The sequence below is a fragment of the Lissotriton helveticus genome, chromosome 3_1 (genome assembly GCF_964261635.1).
Source record: "Lissotriton helveticus chromosome 3_1, aLisHel1.1, whole genome shotgun sequence".
NCBI classification, from domain to species: Eukaryota; Metazoa; Chordata; class Amphibia; order Caudata; family Salamandridae; genus Lissotriton; species Lissotriton helveticus.
In genome coordinates, this window is record NC_136061.1 from 1,840,056,916 (window position 1) to 1,840,072,894 (window position 15,979).

General features: G+C 42.7%; 1 protein-coding gene across 1 annotated transcript in view; it reads right to left on the reverse strand.

Moving 5' to 3' along the window:
- Positions 1-15,672, reverse strand: part of LOC144823883 (mucin-5B-like) — a 93,609-nt gene extending 77,937 nt beyond the window's left edge. The window contains exons 1-6 of the mRNA XM_078682772.1: positions 15,553-15,672; positions 8,431-8,514; positions 7,737-7,820; positions 6,287-6,548; positions 2,625-2,739; positions 616-703 (exon numbers count right to left, since the gene is read on the reverse strand). Of these exons, the coding sequence (XP_078538898.1) occupies positions 616-703; positions 2,625-2,739; positions 6,287-6,548; positions 7,737-7,820; positions 8,431-8,514; positions 15,553-15,625 (706 nt within the window). The 5' untranslated portion in view covers positions 15,626-15,672. The remainder of the gene's footprint in view (positions 1-615; positions 704-2,624; positions 2,740-6,286; positions 6,549-7,736; positions 7,821-8,430; positions 8,515-15,552) is intronic.
- Positions 15,673-15,979: the final 307 nt, after the last annotated feature.

The following is a 15,979-nucleotide window of genomic DNA, read 5'->3' on the forward strand; positions in this document are numbered from 1 at the left end:
GTCATGCTCCTTTAGGTAGAAAGGAAGCAAGGTATGTACCCCTGATACATCCTCGGCCTCTGTACAATCGCAATCATTTTCCATGAGTCTGGGCACACTTATTCTCAGAACCCATCCCAATGGCCTGATGGTGGAGCACACAAACTAAGAAGCATTGACAAAGCAAATAACTTTGACCTATACAGGAACTGTAGACTTTGCCAATGTCGTTTAGCCATGTTACAGTGCCGGAATACTGTGCAGCATGGCTAAAGGTTACAAGAAAAGCGATGTTTCAAGGGTGCCAGCAGAGTGCTTAGAGAAACTCCAAAGATTTTACTGCTTGCAAAAAGGTGTATCTGTGCAGTGGTGAGCCACAGCAGTTCACCTTCCTCCCAAACTCTGGGGTACTTCTGGCCTCCAGGAAGCGCAGCTGCGGCTTACAGACCCTGCTGGTGCCCCTGCTCTGTATATAAAGTTGCAGATGATTTTGCCTCTTCCCATAAGTAACTCTGAGGAGAGTGGGGGCATGAGAGTGGACACAAGCATGGATATACAAGAGGAACATGTGTAGTGGTGAGCCCAGAAGCACACCTGCTGACCATGGTGGAAGGAAACTAATTTTACAATATTTACCATTGGACAGAAACTCATTTTCGGAAATGCCATTGTAGTCTCCGCAAAGCCCACAGGTTTGGTTGGCGTATTTGTCGTCCAGTTCGAGCTGTATTGAGAGGAAAGAGAACAATTAATTGGGAGACTTGGCTTTCGGTGGTAGAGGACCAGAGTATTGATGTAGCTTTCGAAAATTGGTGCACTATTTGGTTTTCTTGGCATAATGATTTTATCCCCCATCCATGTGACGTTTTTATAAAATCAGCAAATGTTTTCATTGAAGTGTCATTTTCCATGGTATACTCTCTTGTTTCTATCAATACTATCAGAATATTTATTCAGTAATTTAAGTATGTGTCATTAACTGTTTTGTTCCATCTCGGTGTCGATGTGCCTGTGGCTCAAAGGACCAAATTTGTCATTTTTTGGGCCACGCTTGACTCTAAATTTCCTGCATTTTTCCTTTATGCAGGCTGCTCCTCCTTGCATTGTAAAATGAGTGTGATTCTCAAAGCTGTCTGAGACTGAAAGTTAAACTTACATATGCAAAAAAAACCTCCAGAAATCATGATTTTGTTAGAGTTTACATCCTCACGAAGTTCATTTCCAAATTCAGAAGTCTGACTAGAATAAGAAATGTTTACAATCACAAATTTAGCTTTCACCCCTTATTTGTAGAAATTCCTAAGTGGGTCTAACGAAAAAAGGAGAGCAGCAACCAGAAACCAGAAACTCATAAGGTGGGGAATACTCCCATTTCCTTGCCAGGTAGTTTCTCTCGATTTAAATTGCTCAAACTTACTCCTATCAAAAGGCTTCTAGGAATGGGAAAATACTTCCAAATTTAAAAGTGGTTTATAAGAAAATGCTACTCATGTCAAAAATAACTAATTACCAGTGGCTAGGATTTGATTCAAGCATTCCATCCATCACTTTTTAGCATACTTTCGTGTGTCGCCTTAAGTGGGATGGGTATGCCCAGACATGGGTACTGTGCACAGTGGCTGAGATCTAGCTAGGGCCATACCAGCCCTGGTTTGCTTGCATTGCGCTTCAGGAAGAGCATGGCCTGGCAGTTCAGGTTGGACTATCCCTATTGGACCAGGGTCAAGACTGACTTGCATATGGCTGGGTCCAAACCGAAGTGGCATGGTGTGCAAAACTTCAGTGGATTGAGATGTGGCCTGAATAATTACCGGTGACTGAGATTTTCCTACATGCATACACTGTATGCATGTGGCTATTCCTAGATGGTTGAAACTCAATCTCAGTAAACTTTATTCCGGTTCATAGATAAAACCATAAAAGCACCACAATAAAAAGATACATTTTATTAAAAAAATAATAATAGCTAAATAAATACATCAAAAATCGTCATATCCTATAAACAGTACATAAAATGGCGGTAACACCTTTATGAAATATTATTACAGAGAAATGTAAAACATACAGAAACTTCTTTTAATAGATCACCCACCCATTCTTATGTTTTTAGCCTGCCATAATAACTGGGACACAGCTGAGTAGATTTCAAGAATGTGAAATTGTAAAAAAGAACCTAGCAGAGCAGGTTCGCATTGTATTAATTTAAACCGTCTCAGTATTGGCTTTAAACGTAATGCGAGGGGTACCTTGTAAAATTTGCAGAAAAAAAGTAAAGTGCAATGTGCATTGTTCCCTAACACTGTCAAGCGGGCACCTAGCGATGTCTAAAACGGCTAAATACACACAGTTGTCCAGGGATTCTTTGTGAACACCATTCAAGATGGGAATTTGCTCCAAATAAAGGAATAGTCTCAAGGGTTTTCCAAATTAGGGATTTGTGAACTGGGCCCATGTTTTTATGTACAATTGAATAAGGCGTTTCAAGAAATATCCTTAGAATAATTCACATGCCTAATGGGAGATTGAGTAATTTGAATGTTACAGTTCTTTCACAGTTTGATGGAACCTGAGCGGCAAATTATGACTTTATCCATTATACCCCGACTGTGTAAGGTCATGACAGAGTCCACCAATGCTGTACTTACCAGGAGGTTATCAGCTTCGTTCCACATGACGACCAGGCCTAGCTTGGCACTGACTTTCACGTAACTTCCATGTTTCTGAATCTGGATTCCAGATTGGCTGAAAGGTACCAGTATTCTGAAGGACAGAAAATGTTTTGAACTTTGTGTGTCATCTTTAGATAATGGTTTCAATATCAATAATAAATTAGGATATTAAGAAAAGAATGCATACAGCATATACACTAACAACTTCTAAATGGCGATTAGAGGAGACAAATAACACTGTACCAATTATTTCTTTAGGGAGAAAGATGCAACATGGCTTCACTGTCACTGCCGAAAACCTCAAGCTTAAAAGACGTAGTAGTATTATCCTTCTATCCCTATTTAAATGACTCTCCCTGAACTAATGACTCTCTTCTACATATGTGAAGCAGATATGCCAGAGAAAGCCAACTTCTTAATATGTTCCTTTCTTTTATATGTTGGATCCCACAGGCTGTAGTTCTCATCCTAGCTCTATTTGTAAAACAAATTGACTGAGTGCTGGATGCACGCTCCACAAGTGGATGTCTAAAAGGACATCTGCCCTGACCACGCCTTCAACCTTGAACACAAAGAAATCTGCAGCGCACTTACCCCCATTCCTAACATCATCACAGCTGTATTTCCCAAAGCATGGAAGCACACAAAGTCCAGACCCCTCCTGAAGAAACCCTCAGCCGACCTCAGCGAACTCAAAAAATGCTGACCCATCTCACTCCTCCCGTTTCCCACCCATGTCCTCGAGAAAGCCATCAACCACTGGCTCACCAAATACCTAGAAAGAAAGAACCTACTCGGTGCCTCTCAATCCAGCTTCCACACCAACCACAGCACAGAAACTGCCCTGATCACCACAACCAACTACATCAGATCCCTCCTCGACCAAGATGAAACAGCAGCGTGATCCTCCTCGACTTCTCAGAGGCATTCAACACCGTACCCCACCACACTCTTGTCAAAAGACTCCACCACTTTGGGTGATACCTTTAAATGGATTGCACCCTTCCGAACAGTAATTAACCAGAGAATCCGACCTTCATCTCCGATCCCAAGACCATAGTCTGCAGCGTCCCTCAAGGATCATTACTCAGCCACACCCTCTTCAACACCTACATGTCGCCTCTGGCCAACATCGTCTTAGCCCACGGACCTAATATAATCTTAAATGCAGACCACACCCAACTCATTCTCTCACTGATGGAATAACCCACCACCATGAGAACTAGCTTCCAAAATGCCATGATGGATGTACGCCAACTGGATGAGGACCAACTGGATGCAGCTCAACACAGGCAAGACGCAAGTGCTGATCCTTGGAAAGAACACCTCACGGTGGAACAACACCTGGTGGCCTGTGCAGCTTGTTTCCGCACCTATCCCAATAGACCACACCAGCAACCTTGTAATCATCCTGGACAGCAAACTCACTATGAAACAACAGGTCAACACAACCTCCTCTATCTGCTTCCCACATTCAGCATGCTCAGGAAGATCCTCAGATGCATCCCCATCAACACTAGGAAAACAGTCACACAAGCCCTCTTCACAAGCCGGTAAGACTATGGAAATGTACTCTAGGGTAGAATCACCACCCAACTCCCCACAGACTCCAGACTATACAGACCGCAGCCACCAGACTCATCCTCAACCTCCCAAAATGGATAACACCCCACCTCAAGAAGCTCCCCTGGCACCACATACAGAAGAGATGCCAGTTTAAGATGCTGACCCTCACCTACACCGCCCCCCACGACCAGGGTCTAGCCTACATCAACCACTGCCTGAACTTCTACCAGCCCAGCAGACCAATGTGCTTCGCTTTTCTCACACTTGCTCACGTCCCTGCATCCGCCTGAGCCACAGCAGAGGTCGTTTATTCTCCTGCCTTGCAGCAAAGTCCTGGAACAACCTCTCCCTCCACCTACGAACAGCACCAACACTGGCAGACTTCAGAAAAGGACTCAAGACCCTTCTCTTAGACTAGAGACCAACGAGATCTCAACGCCTTGATACGCTCAGGAGGAAATAGCTGTCTCCACAAATACTGATTGATTGATTGATTGACACCTTTATAACATTGAGCATCAAGGACCCCTGGAGGATATTTTCGGTGACAAAGATCACTAACACATTTTCTGTACAATGCCGAGGGAACAATAATATACCTAATGTTTGCCTTAGGACCCTTAAACTGTGTGACAATAAAACTGAGTGTTTGGATACAAACAGTAACAGGAAGTGCCACATGGAAACATGTTGCTTTATTATATATTTGATCAACCTGCTTGTCATATGTTCTAAAATCTCTTGATTGCAGTACCAAGGAAGGCTCCTAGAGTACCTTCAAGTAGTCATTTATATGTCATATATTTCATACGTGATTCTAACGGGTGGCATGACGAGATAATGACCAGGAAAAAATGTGGATTCTTATGAGAAAGTCATGTAATCAAGCATGGAGTGGTGTTTTTTTCTTCTGAACAGCTCTCACCTAATTATAATATTTGACTGGGCGACACCCCCACATGCAGCCTTTCCTATGATCATTTACATTGCAATGGCGTGGCTAGGGCGTTAATCTACTTAGCAGTGCATAGAAAGGAAAACAGGGGCTGACACTGGGGCTTGCTTTAGAAACACTGGTGCATGATATACTCAGAATATAAATGTCAGGAATGCCAGTTTGATGTAGGTGCTAGTAATAACCGGTCCTCGGAAGCTTGTTTCCGGTCCAGGGAAGACATGGCTTGGCAGTTCGGGCTGGACTGTTCCCGTGAGGAACAGGGTCAGACTGATTTGCATATAGCCATGTCTGAACTGGGGTGGCAGAGTGGGCTAAAGAACGGTGATGGATTAAACCCAGATCTTTTGACTGGGTGTGAGTGTTTGATTGATTCAGATGCTCCGTCCATCACCACCCCTTTTTGTACTGCTTTTGGCCACCATAAGTGTGGCAGGGTATGCTCCGACGTGAGTCCCTTGCTCACTTTGCCACTGGATTCAAGCAAGCCGGGCTGAAGACGGCTGGAATGCCAGTAACCGGTCCTCGGAAGCTTGTTTCCGGTCCAGGGAAGACATGGCTTGGCAGTTCGGGCTGGACTGTTCCCGTGAGGAACAGGGTCAGACTGATTTGCATATAGCCATGTCTGAACTGGGGTGGCAGAGTGGGCTAAAGAACGGTGATGGATTAAACCCAGATCTTTTGACTGGGTGTGAGTGTTTGATTGATTCAGATGCTCCGTCCATCACCACCCCTTTTTGTACTGCTTTTGGCCACCATAAGTGTGGCAGGGTATGCTCCGACGTGAGTCCCTTGCTCACTTTGCCACTGGATTCAAGCAAGCCGGGCTGAAGACGGCTGGAATGCCAGGAACCGGTCCTCGGAAGCTTGTTTCCGGTCCAGGGAAGACATGGCTTGGCAGTTCGGGCTGGACTGTTCCCGTGAGGAACAGGGTCAGACTGATTTGCATATAGCCATGTCTGAACTGGGGTGGCAGAGTGGGCTAAAGAACGGTGATGGATTAAACCCAGATCTTTTGACTGGGTGTGAGTGTTTGATTGATTCAGATGCTCCGTCCATCACCACCCCTTTTTGTGGTGCTAGTAATAGTACATATCAGTCATAGTGCTGTACTTACGGGTTCCCGTTGAACAAAATGGAGCTCTTGGTGATTTCAATGACTACTCCATCTATCATCATCGTCATGTGACTGATGGTGGTGACGCCATTTTCCACCGTTCTTCGGACCTGGATATTGAAGTCTTCGTAGCTGCTCTTGCAGTGAGAAGAATATACATAGTTGCAGGTGCCTGGGAATTGGAAGACATTTCCATCGAAGGTTTTGTAGTGAAAGTTTCCCCAGGTGCTGCACACTTGGCCATTGTGAGCAGTGTTGATTGCTGGAATGGAAATCATGACAATTATTCTGTGATCACATCTCTAAGGACTACCAGACTGTGTGGTTAGGCATATGTTTCCAAGTATTTATACTCAATTTAAGATTGTGCTTCACTTGTTTTTGTGGATAGAGTTTTATGTTGACGTAGGCATGTGCTACGTTTTTCAGTAGACTCCTCTCCAAGTCTTCATAGGAAGAGTGCACTTGCCTGTCTCCCAATTTGCACTTTGTCATCTTATTCATAAACCAGAATGCTTCTTCCTCCATATACCTGACAATCATTCAGTTGACTTCCTTTCCTTTACCATAACGAGGCTTTTGTTCTTTTGTATTTCCATACTAACGAATATCCTGCGGAACTTTGAGCTAAGTATAACTACTACAGAAATAGAGATTTCCAACTTACAAAATGTGAGTGGATTAAGAGCGTTTAAGACATCAATTGATTGGACAGTTTGCAAAACCTGATCCTATACATTACCCTACATTTTGGCTAATCAATTCCTTCAGTTAAACTGTGTCCAAGGGACAAACAGTAGCATATGTGCACGTGGCTCTAACGACGCGGAACTGCCTTTGCCACATTTTAAAACGTGATTGTAATGTCCCACACAATGCTGGGGTTCATCAGTGTTTGAACTTTGTCAATTGACTTAGCTTGTATTTATTACCACTTAAACACCGGGCATGCATTAAAACAGCTAAGTATATGAGGTTTCCAGATCTTAAAGCACATCACCATTTAATTTTGAGAAATACAGTAGTTTGGCGTGACTAAATTTGACCAGATTCCTTGAGAGAGAAGAAGTAAGTTTGGCCAATACAATATACTCATTAGGAGCATTACAAACATCATTGCTATTTTATATTCAATGCATATTCCGTAGCAGAGATAGCTTTAAGTCACATTATTACATTCTGCTCTACTATTGAACGTTAATTGACAGTACAATGTATCCTACCTGCAATTTTTCAAGTAGGTGCATTGGCATATTTGTTTTGTATTTCTAATATCTTTGATCAAGAGTTTTTTGGCGCTAACTTGCATTGTCGTCAAATTGCAATGCACTATTGTTTACTCTGTAAATCTATTTAAAATCATGAGGCTTTACAAAAGCCTTGTTGGCATTCGCCTATTCTATCATCAACATATCATTTAAGATTCTGAACCCTAATGTTTAATACTTACTCTTCACTACTGGAGTAAGGGATGAGCCCGTTATGATGCTAATTTTCTGAGATGATGATGATGAAGAAGACACTGAGTCATAATCTATAACAAAAGGAAAGGAAAACAGTGCAATTTAGAGAACATATAGAAGATATCTTCAGTGAGTTGAAAGACGGTGGTGCTGATGAGCAGTGCCTTTCTGAAGAGTTTTCCTTTAATACCCAAAGTGGCAGATATACTTTGGCAGACACACTCCTCTGACTGACATCTCCTCTCCTCACAGCAGAAGAAACCAATCAAATGTCAAGTTTTAGGATTTAGGAATATGACATTCTAACTATCTGGGTATTGGTTTCTTGATACCTTAAGCACTGACCTGAGCAGCATATCCAACCCACAAGCAGATTCTTACCATTGAAACGAAGGTGCTCTAATGTAAAGGTTTAAATTATCAACTTTTCCCTGATCCAGACCTCATTGAATCGACTCTAGGGGATTTTAAACAAACTGATACATTTTCGATAAAACTTCATTAGATTTCTTGATTTTGATCAGTTTCATAGTATTATAAATGAGCCTTAACAAATGTCTCCAAAATATTTTTAGCCCAGAGTAAATTGCATCATTACTTGTAAGAAAGTGTTTATATAGGTAATGGAGCACAGGATTTAAAATCATCTAATTAGATTTAAAAGAAATTTGGGGTACATACCTATTTGTTGCTGCTGAACATTTTCATCCACGCTGACATCGTAAACGACATCATCGACTGTTTCAGAGTTAAATTGTGCAAGGGCTGTAAAGAGAAATAGTATGAATGGATATACGTAGATCATAAAGACATAGCAATTAATATGAACATAAGGTAAGTGGAGGAAGGGTAAGAAGAGGAAACATCATTGCAATTAGTACCTTACAGGTAGAATGCAGGTCAATAAAAATGAATCTACATCATATCTGCTGTCTATCTTTCAAACTGGTCCCATTGTTGTCGGGACTATCACACATTTGTTTTTTGTGTACTTGTCCTATTTTTCCCAAAGAGTGGAACTCATTTGCAGAAACAGCATGCACAAATGATACACCCTCCCATGCCCCTGCCATCCCCTCCCTATCATTAGAGAACAATTTCTAGACAAAATCATTGGGAATATAAAGATTGTGGGTTTACCAGATTGTTATCCTTTTGGGAAAAGAAGTGCTCAAAGGCTATCTAGTAATGCATCACCTTTGCCTAGGCACTCTAGCCACCTTCCTTAGGAAGAAGAAGATAGGCTGATGCACAGTGTCAACGCGAACTGGATGAGTGCACATCTTATTTGCTGTGCCAGTCACACCACACAGAACATGGTTGTTGCTGTAATTGTAGGCATAGCACAATATTACCACCCTTTTTTTCCAGCAGTAGGTCTAAGACAGAACTCCTAAATATATATGTATACGTTACTTGGGCAAATATGGTGTAGCAAACTAAATCACTATCGAACTGATAACCTCAGTCAATATGCTGGGAAACCTGCAATCTATATGCCCACTATGGAGCATAGCATTGTACAAGGAAGTCGGTAGAGTTTCTACATAAAATGTGAATATTTGGAAATAAGAAGCACCCCTAGAATGAAAGAAAACACTTAGTAACAAAGTATAAATATAAATATTTGAAAATGAAAAACCACAGAGAAAATGTAAAATCTATAGCATGAACGGAAACCCTCAGAAACAATGAGATAAGATGAGAAGCCACAGAACTGAGGAAACCCCTTGAATAAATTAAGACAAAGTAAAAAGACATGCGTGGGCGAATGAAAACCCATTACAATAATGTAGCAAAAAGGATGGTCTGTAAAGGGAAGGGAAATCGTTCGAAGAATTTCTGAACTTAATAAGAATTCATAATACCAAGGAGCATCACTTGATGCAAAGAAAGTCTTTACAAACAAGGAGTTTCCTAGAGTAAATGTAAAGATTTAGAATTAAGGAGAGACCCTGTATTTAATAGAAACCTGCAGGATATACGATTTACCTTAGATTGATTTAAACCAGTACTAAAAAGGTGATTCGTAGGGGTGAAAAAAACTTCTTTAAGCAAAGTCATTCTCTTGAGAGAATGGATTCCTTAAAAGCAATGATACTCTTTAGAGAGGGGAAGAACGCTAAGAAAAAAGTAATTCTTGAGTGAATTATACAACATGAACCCTTCGCGCTATAAGGAGAGCCCCGTAAATGGTTGCAATCATTTAGAGGTTAAGAGAACCATGTACAAATAAAAACACCTTGCTTCAAGGTGAATCCTAAGGCAAAATAGAGATTTTGTAAACACAGTAGCGTACTGACTTTAAATATAATAAAAGACAAGGGGATTATGTAATGTAAAGGTGAACCTACAAGAAATTATGAAATAAATAAAGTGAACTATGTTGCTCTAAACACAGAACATCAATAGAACAAATTAAAACAATTAGAAGCAAGAAGAAATTCTCCTGTGACTGAAAACAAGCCAAGTCCTTAGACTAAGTGGAAACACCATACAAGAAATATCAATCCCAAGTAAAAGAAGACAATTAGTAAACAGGAAAATTCCAAGAGAGAGTGAAGGCATGAAGAAAAAGAGTATCTCTAGAGTAAAGAAGGTCCTTTAGAAACTAATGATTTACCATGAAAATAAGACTTTAGAATAATGGGAATTCTCAAGGTACACATAATGATTTAAAAAAAAATTATAATCCACAGAGAGAATGAAAACTTTAGAAACAAGGACAATGTCTGGAGTAAATAAAGCTCCTTAGATTAAAGTAGACTGCCAAAGGTGAATGAAAGTCTCCTAAAACCAGGATGGGAAGAAGCCCATCTGAACTAAAGGAAATGCTAGAGTAAATAAGACCCGTTTATTAAAACGAACATCCCGTGAGTAAAAGAAAGCCTTCGTAATAAATGAATGCCTGAGTAACCGACAAACCTTTGGAAAAAGTGTGAACTTTTTTATGAAATAGATAATATTAGAATATAAAAATGTTTCAGATTCAAAAGAACACAGTTGGATGTTTGGCGAGTCTCAATTGAATGAAAAAAGGTGTATAAGAGATCCCATAGAGCCAATGATGTTCCACCGTAAAATGGGAACACTGGTAGAGCGAATGAGAACCATTTTGAAAGCCATGGAAAAAGAATATTATATGAAGTGATTAAATCCCTTGCAAACAGGGAGAGTTCTAACTAAAGCTAGACCCTATAGAAAATTACATAATTAATGAAGTGAAAAGGAACCATATGGGCAGAGGGAGACTCGAAATTGGAAAAGAACTCATGTTTAGAAAGGAGAATTAAATCTGTATGTTAATTAAAACGCTTAGTTAATGGAGAGCAGGGGTGCATTATTCCGTACCCTAATCTTTTTCTTTTCAGGGACACGGGCTGCAAAATTAATATTGCAGATTTTGAAGAAATCCTGCCCTGTTTATTAATGATGTTGAAGCTAATTAATGCTATATCACTAAATGGCGACAGATGCTGGAACTTCTATGGTGCTTCTTTCCCTGAAGAATACATCTGTTTAAAAAAAAAAAAATAGGTGCTCACTGTAGGTAAAGCCCTGCATGAAACTTTTCAAGAAGGTGCATAAAAAACTTTTGGCGAGCAAGGTGACCCAATGTGACCTCACAGAGTAAATGAAAACATTTGGAAACAAGGAGAACCCCCAAGATCTCATAAATGGCAAGAAAAGACGGCGGAACACCTTCAACAACTTAAGTAGAAATATTGGCCACCACTCGGTGAGTGATAGTTCATTTCACACTCTGCTCTTTGCTAAAATAAACAATATTAACAGATTACTTTGAACAGTCTCTGTTTTTCAAGATGAAGTTTACAACTTAACTCATGGAAGGACAAAAGCTCAAAGGCCTTGGTCTACACAAATATTAGTAGTGAGATGGAGTTCTGCCAAGGAGAATCATGCCATATGAGGTGGGCAACAAGCTGCTTTAATGAAGTGTATTACAGAGTAGCCATGCACACCCCATAATGTGATGATTGGTTGCCACAGCAATTGTTCTATATTTCATAAGCTTTTAGGAGCGACAAAGCGCAGGTCATATCCCCAGTCTGAATGATGGGCTCCAGCACCCATTGAGATTGGAATGAAATGTGTGCTTGTTGTTTGCTTTGACGTTCCCGAGAACAGGACTTATTTGGGGCTCATTACAGGCCAGGTTCTGCCATTTGCAGGCCTAGGTATGTTCTCTACGACACTGCCGTGTCATGTATGCTGCCTCACGGACTGTCGGTCCCAGTACTGGGGGTTGGCAGTAGCAAGGTGCGAGGTAAGGTGAAGGGAACTGTATGGGCCAAGTTAACATGAGTCAATACTTCAGGAAAGTCCAATTTGTTCACATATGTTGTGGTTTTATTTTTTCATGGACCCAACCAGTTGACTACCAAAGGCACTGCCGCTTAGGAATATGACACATTTTACGGCGCTAACATTCCCAGATTTCACTCCAGTTCCCTGTATTGAGGTCACGGTCCATACACAGTGATAATTTGCATATTAGAAGATATTCCTAGTCAATAACCTAACACGCTGCTGCAGTCGGGAAGTAGCACCTCCTTTCCCAGGTATGTATGGTCCATTAAAACATAACTAGCAAGGCTGTATTCCTGCAGGAGGCGGCTGCAGGACAAAGGGGCCAGCGCAAGAAAGAGCCTAGGATGGCACTACATCATGGAAGGGAGGACGCTGAGGCCTCAAGAGAACAGGGTTGGGGGTGATGAAACGCGAAGAGCCGATCGAGTGGAATCTAGAGTGAAAACTCTTCCAAGAATAACCACAGAGGGATATGAGAGCGCACCAACAAGAATGCATGAGCAGAACCTGAAACATTGAACAAAGGGGCATCTACGGTACTGAAGAGTGCGCTGAGAAGTCCCGTGGGTGTCAGGCTAGGGTACCAGGGCTAGAGGAACTTCTTCTCAAGGTCGCGTCACGTGGTGCCCCTCAGCATGCATGCCCAAGGGAGCGTGCTCCGTTGTCACAGTTCAGAACTGAGGCCTCCTTTGGAACTTCCGCCTGCTCTCAGCACGTGGAAAGACCACCCAGTGACATAGAGCAGTCTAACGTCACCTGGACTTGTAAATACCGAGAGCCAGGTATCAGCTTGTACAGCCTGTTGGATGCGGACCTCACTCTCAAAGGTGAAACGTGCTGAAGGTATTTCTCTACATCTACAGTGCGTCTGTGTATGTGATCAATACATCAATTTCTTGAGAAAATAGAGAAAACCTTATGCGTTTCTACCGCTTCTCGAGCTAGCACGATGTCTCTGCCAAGGTAAACGGAGTCAGACTGTCTCTGAAAGCATTGTGAGGAAGGAAACGACTTTGACACTGAGGTTCCCAGTGGAATGCCGCACATTCCTCGTGCACCAACAGTCAAAACAGATCGATGATCCTGACAGGAGGCGCCTGCCTCCGGGACAGCCTCCGATGCAACTCCCTAACCATGGCAGACTTTTACTATCATGGCGTGGCCTACACGAGAACATGGTCTATACAACAACACTATTTAGAAACGCTGTCGGAGATGTTTAACACGCTCCGGATATTTGGAACCGTTTATTATTGGCTCGTGTGTAAGTCTCAATCCACAGCAGTCTATTCACTGAAGCCTTTACTAACAAGGCTAGGGGCGCTCCGTGGACACAGACTGTAAAAACAAGAGGTGAGAAGGTGATATTGTGTCGTCCATATGAAGTGACCCCTGCAGTAAACGCACACTGAAACAATGAAATGAGAAAGGACAGTTAAGAGATGTAGAAAGATGTATAGAGAGAGGCATGTAGGGGATGCGGGTGAACTAGAGGTACAGATGAGGGCGTGAGGAGACGCACTGTGTACGCAAATCACGAGCACATGTAAATGTAGATCTACAGGTGGAGCGAGAGACACATGAGAACAGATAAAAATAAAGGAACAGGAGCGACGCAGAGATTGTATACTACAGGTCGGTCTCCGAAAATACACCTGCCGCTCCAGGGCTGTATACAAGGGTAGCCACAATTATCATTGGGTAAAGTTTTTAGAGGAACAAATGAACTTCATTAGTACAGCAATTAGATTTCGCCCAGGGCTGTTAAAACTGCACTGAGTGTGGAAGACTGTAGTGAGTGAAATAACAAGATACATACTCGGATAGCAGAGTTGGTGGGGGCATCGTGTGCCCTTTTTGAAGGCGCGCAGCGCGTGCACATTTTGAGCAGATAGCTAGCTTTCAAATTCCCAGAGGAGACAGCAGTCGGGAAAAGAGGGTCCGATATCAAAGGGAGAAGCAGGGCTAGCTTCTCGTGCCAGCCTCCATCACCACAGACACCGCGCTCCTCCTCCCTGTGCTCCGCACACTGGTCCTCGCTCCAGCACCCCCTCCCTTTCCGTCTTACGAAGAAGCCCCTCGAACGCTACATATGCCGGACCCGGGCGCCTTAGGGGTGGTGTGGGCAGATACATGTATTTACAGGGTGTCCTGGAGACTGCAGCATCCTCCTTGGTACCCCGCGCCGTTCACTCAAGAAACATGTCTCACTCAGAGGCGGGCGAGCCAGTAAAGGCAGGAGTTGTCTCGAGCCAGGCACCTGGCTGAGGCTCACCTCGAGGTGTCTTGGACCATCCAGTCCAAAACGAGCCAAGCTTCCAGGCGCTTTTTGCCTGTCATCCATCTGTAACGTCACGCGCCAAGAATAAAGACAACACTAACATTTGATGTAAATCAGAACAGAGATACCCGTCAGGGGGCTGAATGGCACAGTATGAAACCAGAACACCTGAGTTCAGGCCGGGCGACCCCGCTTGACCAAACCTTGAGATGCTACGCAGGTATCTGCTTTCACGGAGTCCCCGCTTGTATTCCTTATTCCATAGGAGAGCCCCTTCGCGTACATTAGTTCAGTATTTGCGCTGTACAAACCCTCTCCTCTGTTTGATTTGACTATAATGTTTCTCCGTTTATAAACACAATCCAGGCCCCCTGTAGAGGTCACAACTCACTTGTCTTTTTTGTCACTAATGGCATCATTGTCAGGGACTAACTAAGTTCATGTTTGAAAGCCATCACTCTAAATAAATGCTTCTCGGCGCAGGGATACATCTGGTGTAGTAAAGTGAAACACTTCTACATATAAAATCAATAGTCATTCTTAAATCTTGACGATAATTTATCATATTTCTACTGTGACGTTTGTCGCACAATTTACATGACAAACATTTTCAGGGCTTGATTCGTGCACGTGTTCTTAGAGTCAAACCCGACCCTTGGCTTAGCTCTCCCCGTCAACTTGTGATTTCTAGTTTTACGAATCGAGCGGGCTTCACCTTGGTCGACATCTAAACGTCAGAATCAGTTTGCTGATTGGCCAATGGGCGATGTACTTGCAATATGGGAACGCTCTCTGCCACTCTGTTAGCCCATCTATGAGTAGCAAGGAACAAATAGAATATTAAAACAAAACTCCCTACAACGGTCATTTTTAAAAGTGTTTCCTATGTTTCGGAACCTCCTCCTCACACACATTCATCTCAGACGAATATGCCTGGCTATCATGGCATCTCCAGTTTCGGAGTTTAGAAACAACGTAGCATGGGTACGCATTTGAAAGCATCACGTTCAGAGAAACCCATTTAGCCGCCGAGAAATACATCTATTAATGAGCTATGCTGTAAGACCGAACATTATGCCTATTTCGAAAATGAAACGCCAAGTAAAACGAGTAAAGTCTTTTCTTTTACCAAATACAAAATAACTTTCTTTCCAACACCTCAGAGCGAGGGAATGTTGGGAAGTGCCTACCTTTTTGTTGGAAAGAGGCGACGGCCAATAGAAGGACCCATACTGGCGTTTGGACCCTCCTGCGTGCGCCCATCTTCCCTGTAGTTCGGCCACGGGGGTACCGAACTGGAGTTGGCGAGGAGGAACGATTTACCTGTGCCCGAGTCCAGTCTTTTATACTGTGTGCCAGAGGATCTTGGCTTCCATCCCACATTGCTTCACACAGGTCGTCGGCGGGGTGGGGCCGAGGGCAGCTCATTTTTTCCCTGGTGCAGGTGCACAGGTAAACATAAGATGCTAGTTCCTCCTCCCACTCCCTGGCCGCCTGGGCTAAGTGTGTTTGCAGTCTGGGAGGGTGTCATTTTTTCAAAAAAATGTTCTTTCAGAAATGGAATTCAGGGAGACCAGCAAACGTGGAGCAATCTTTTATTTTTGTCCCCATGACATG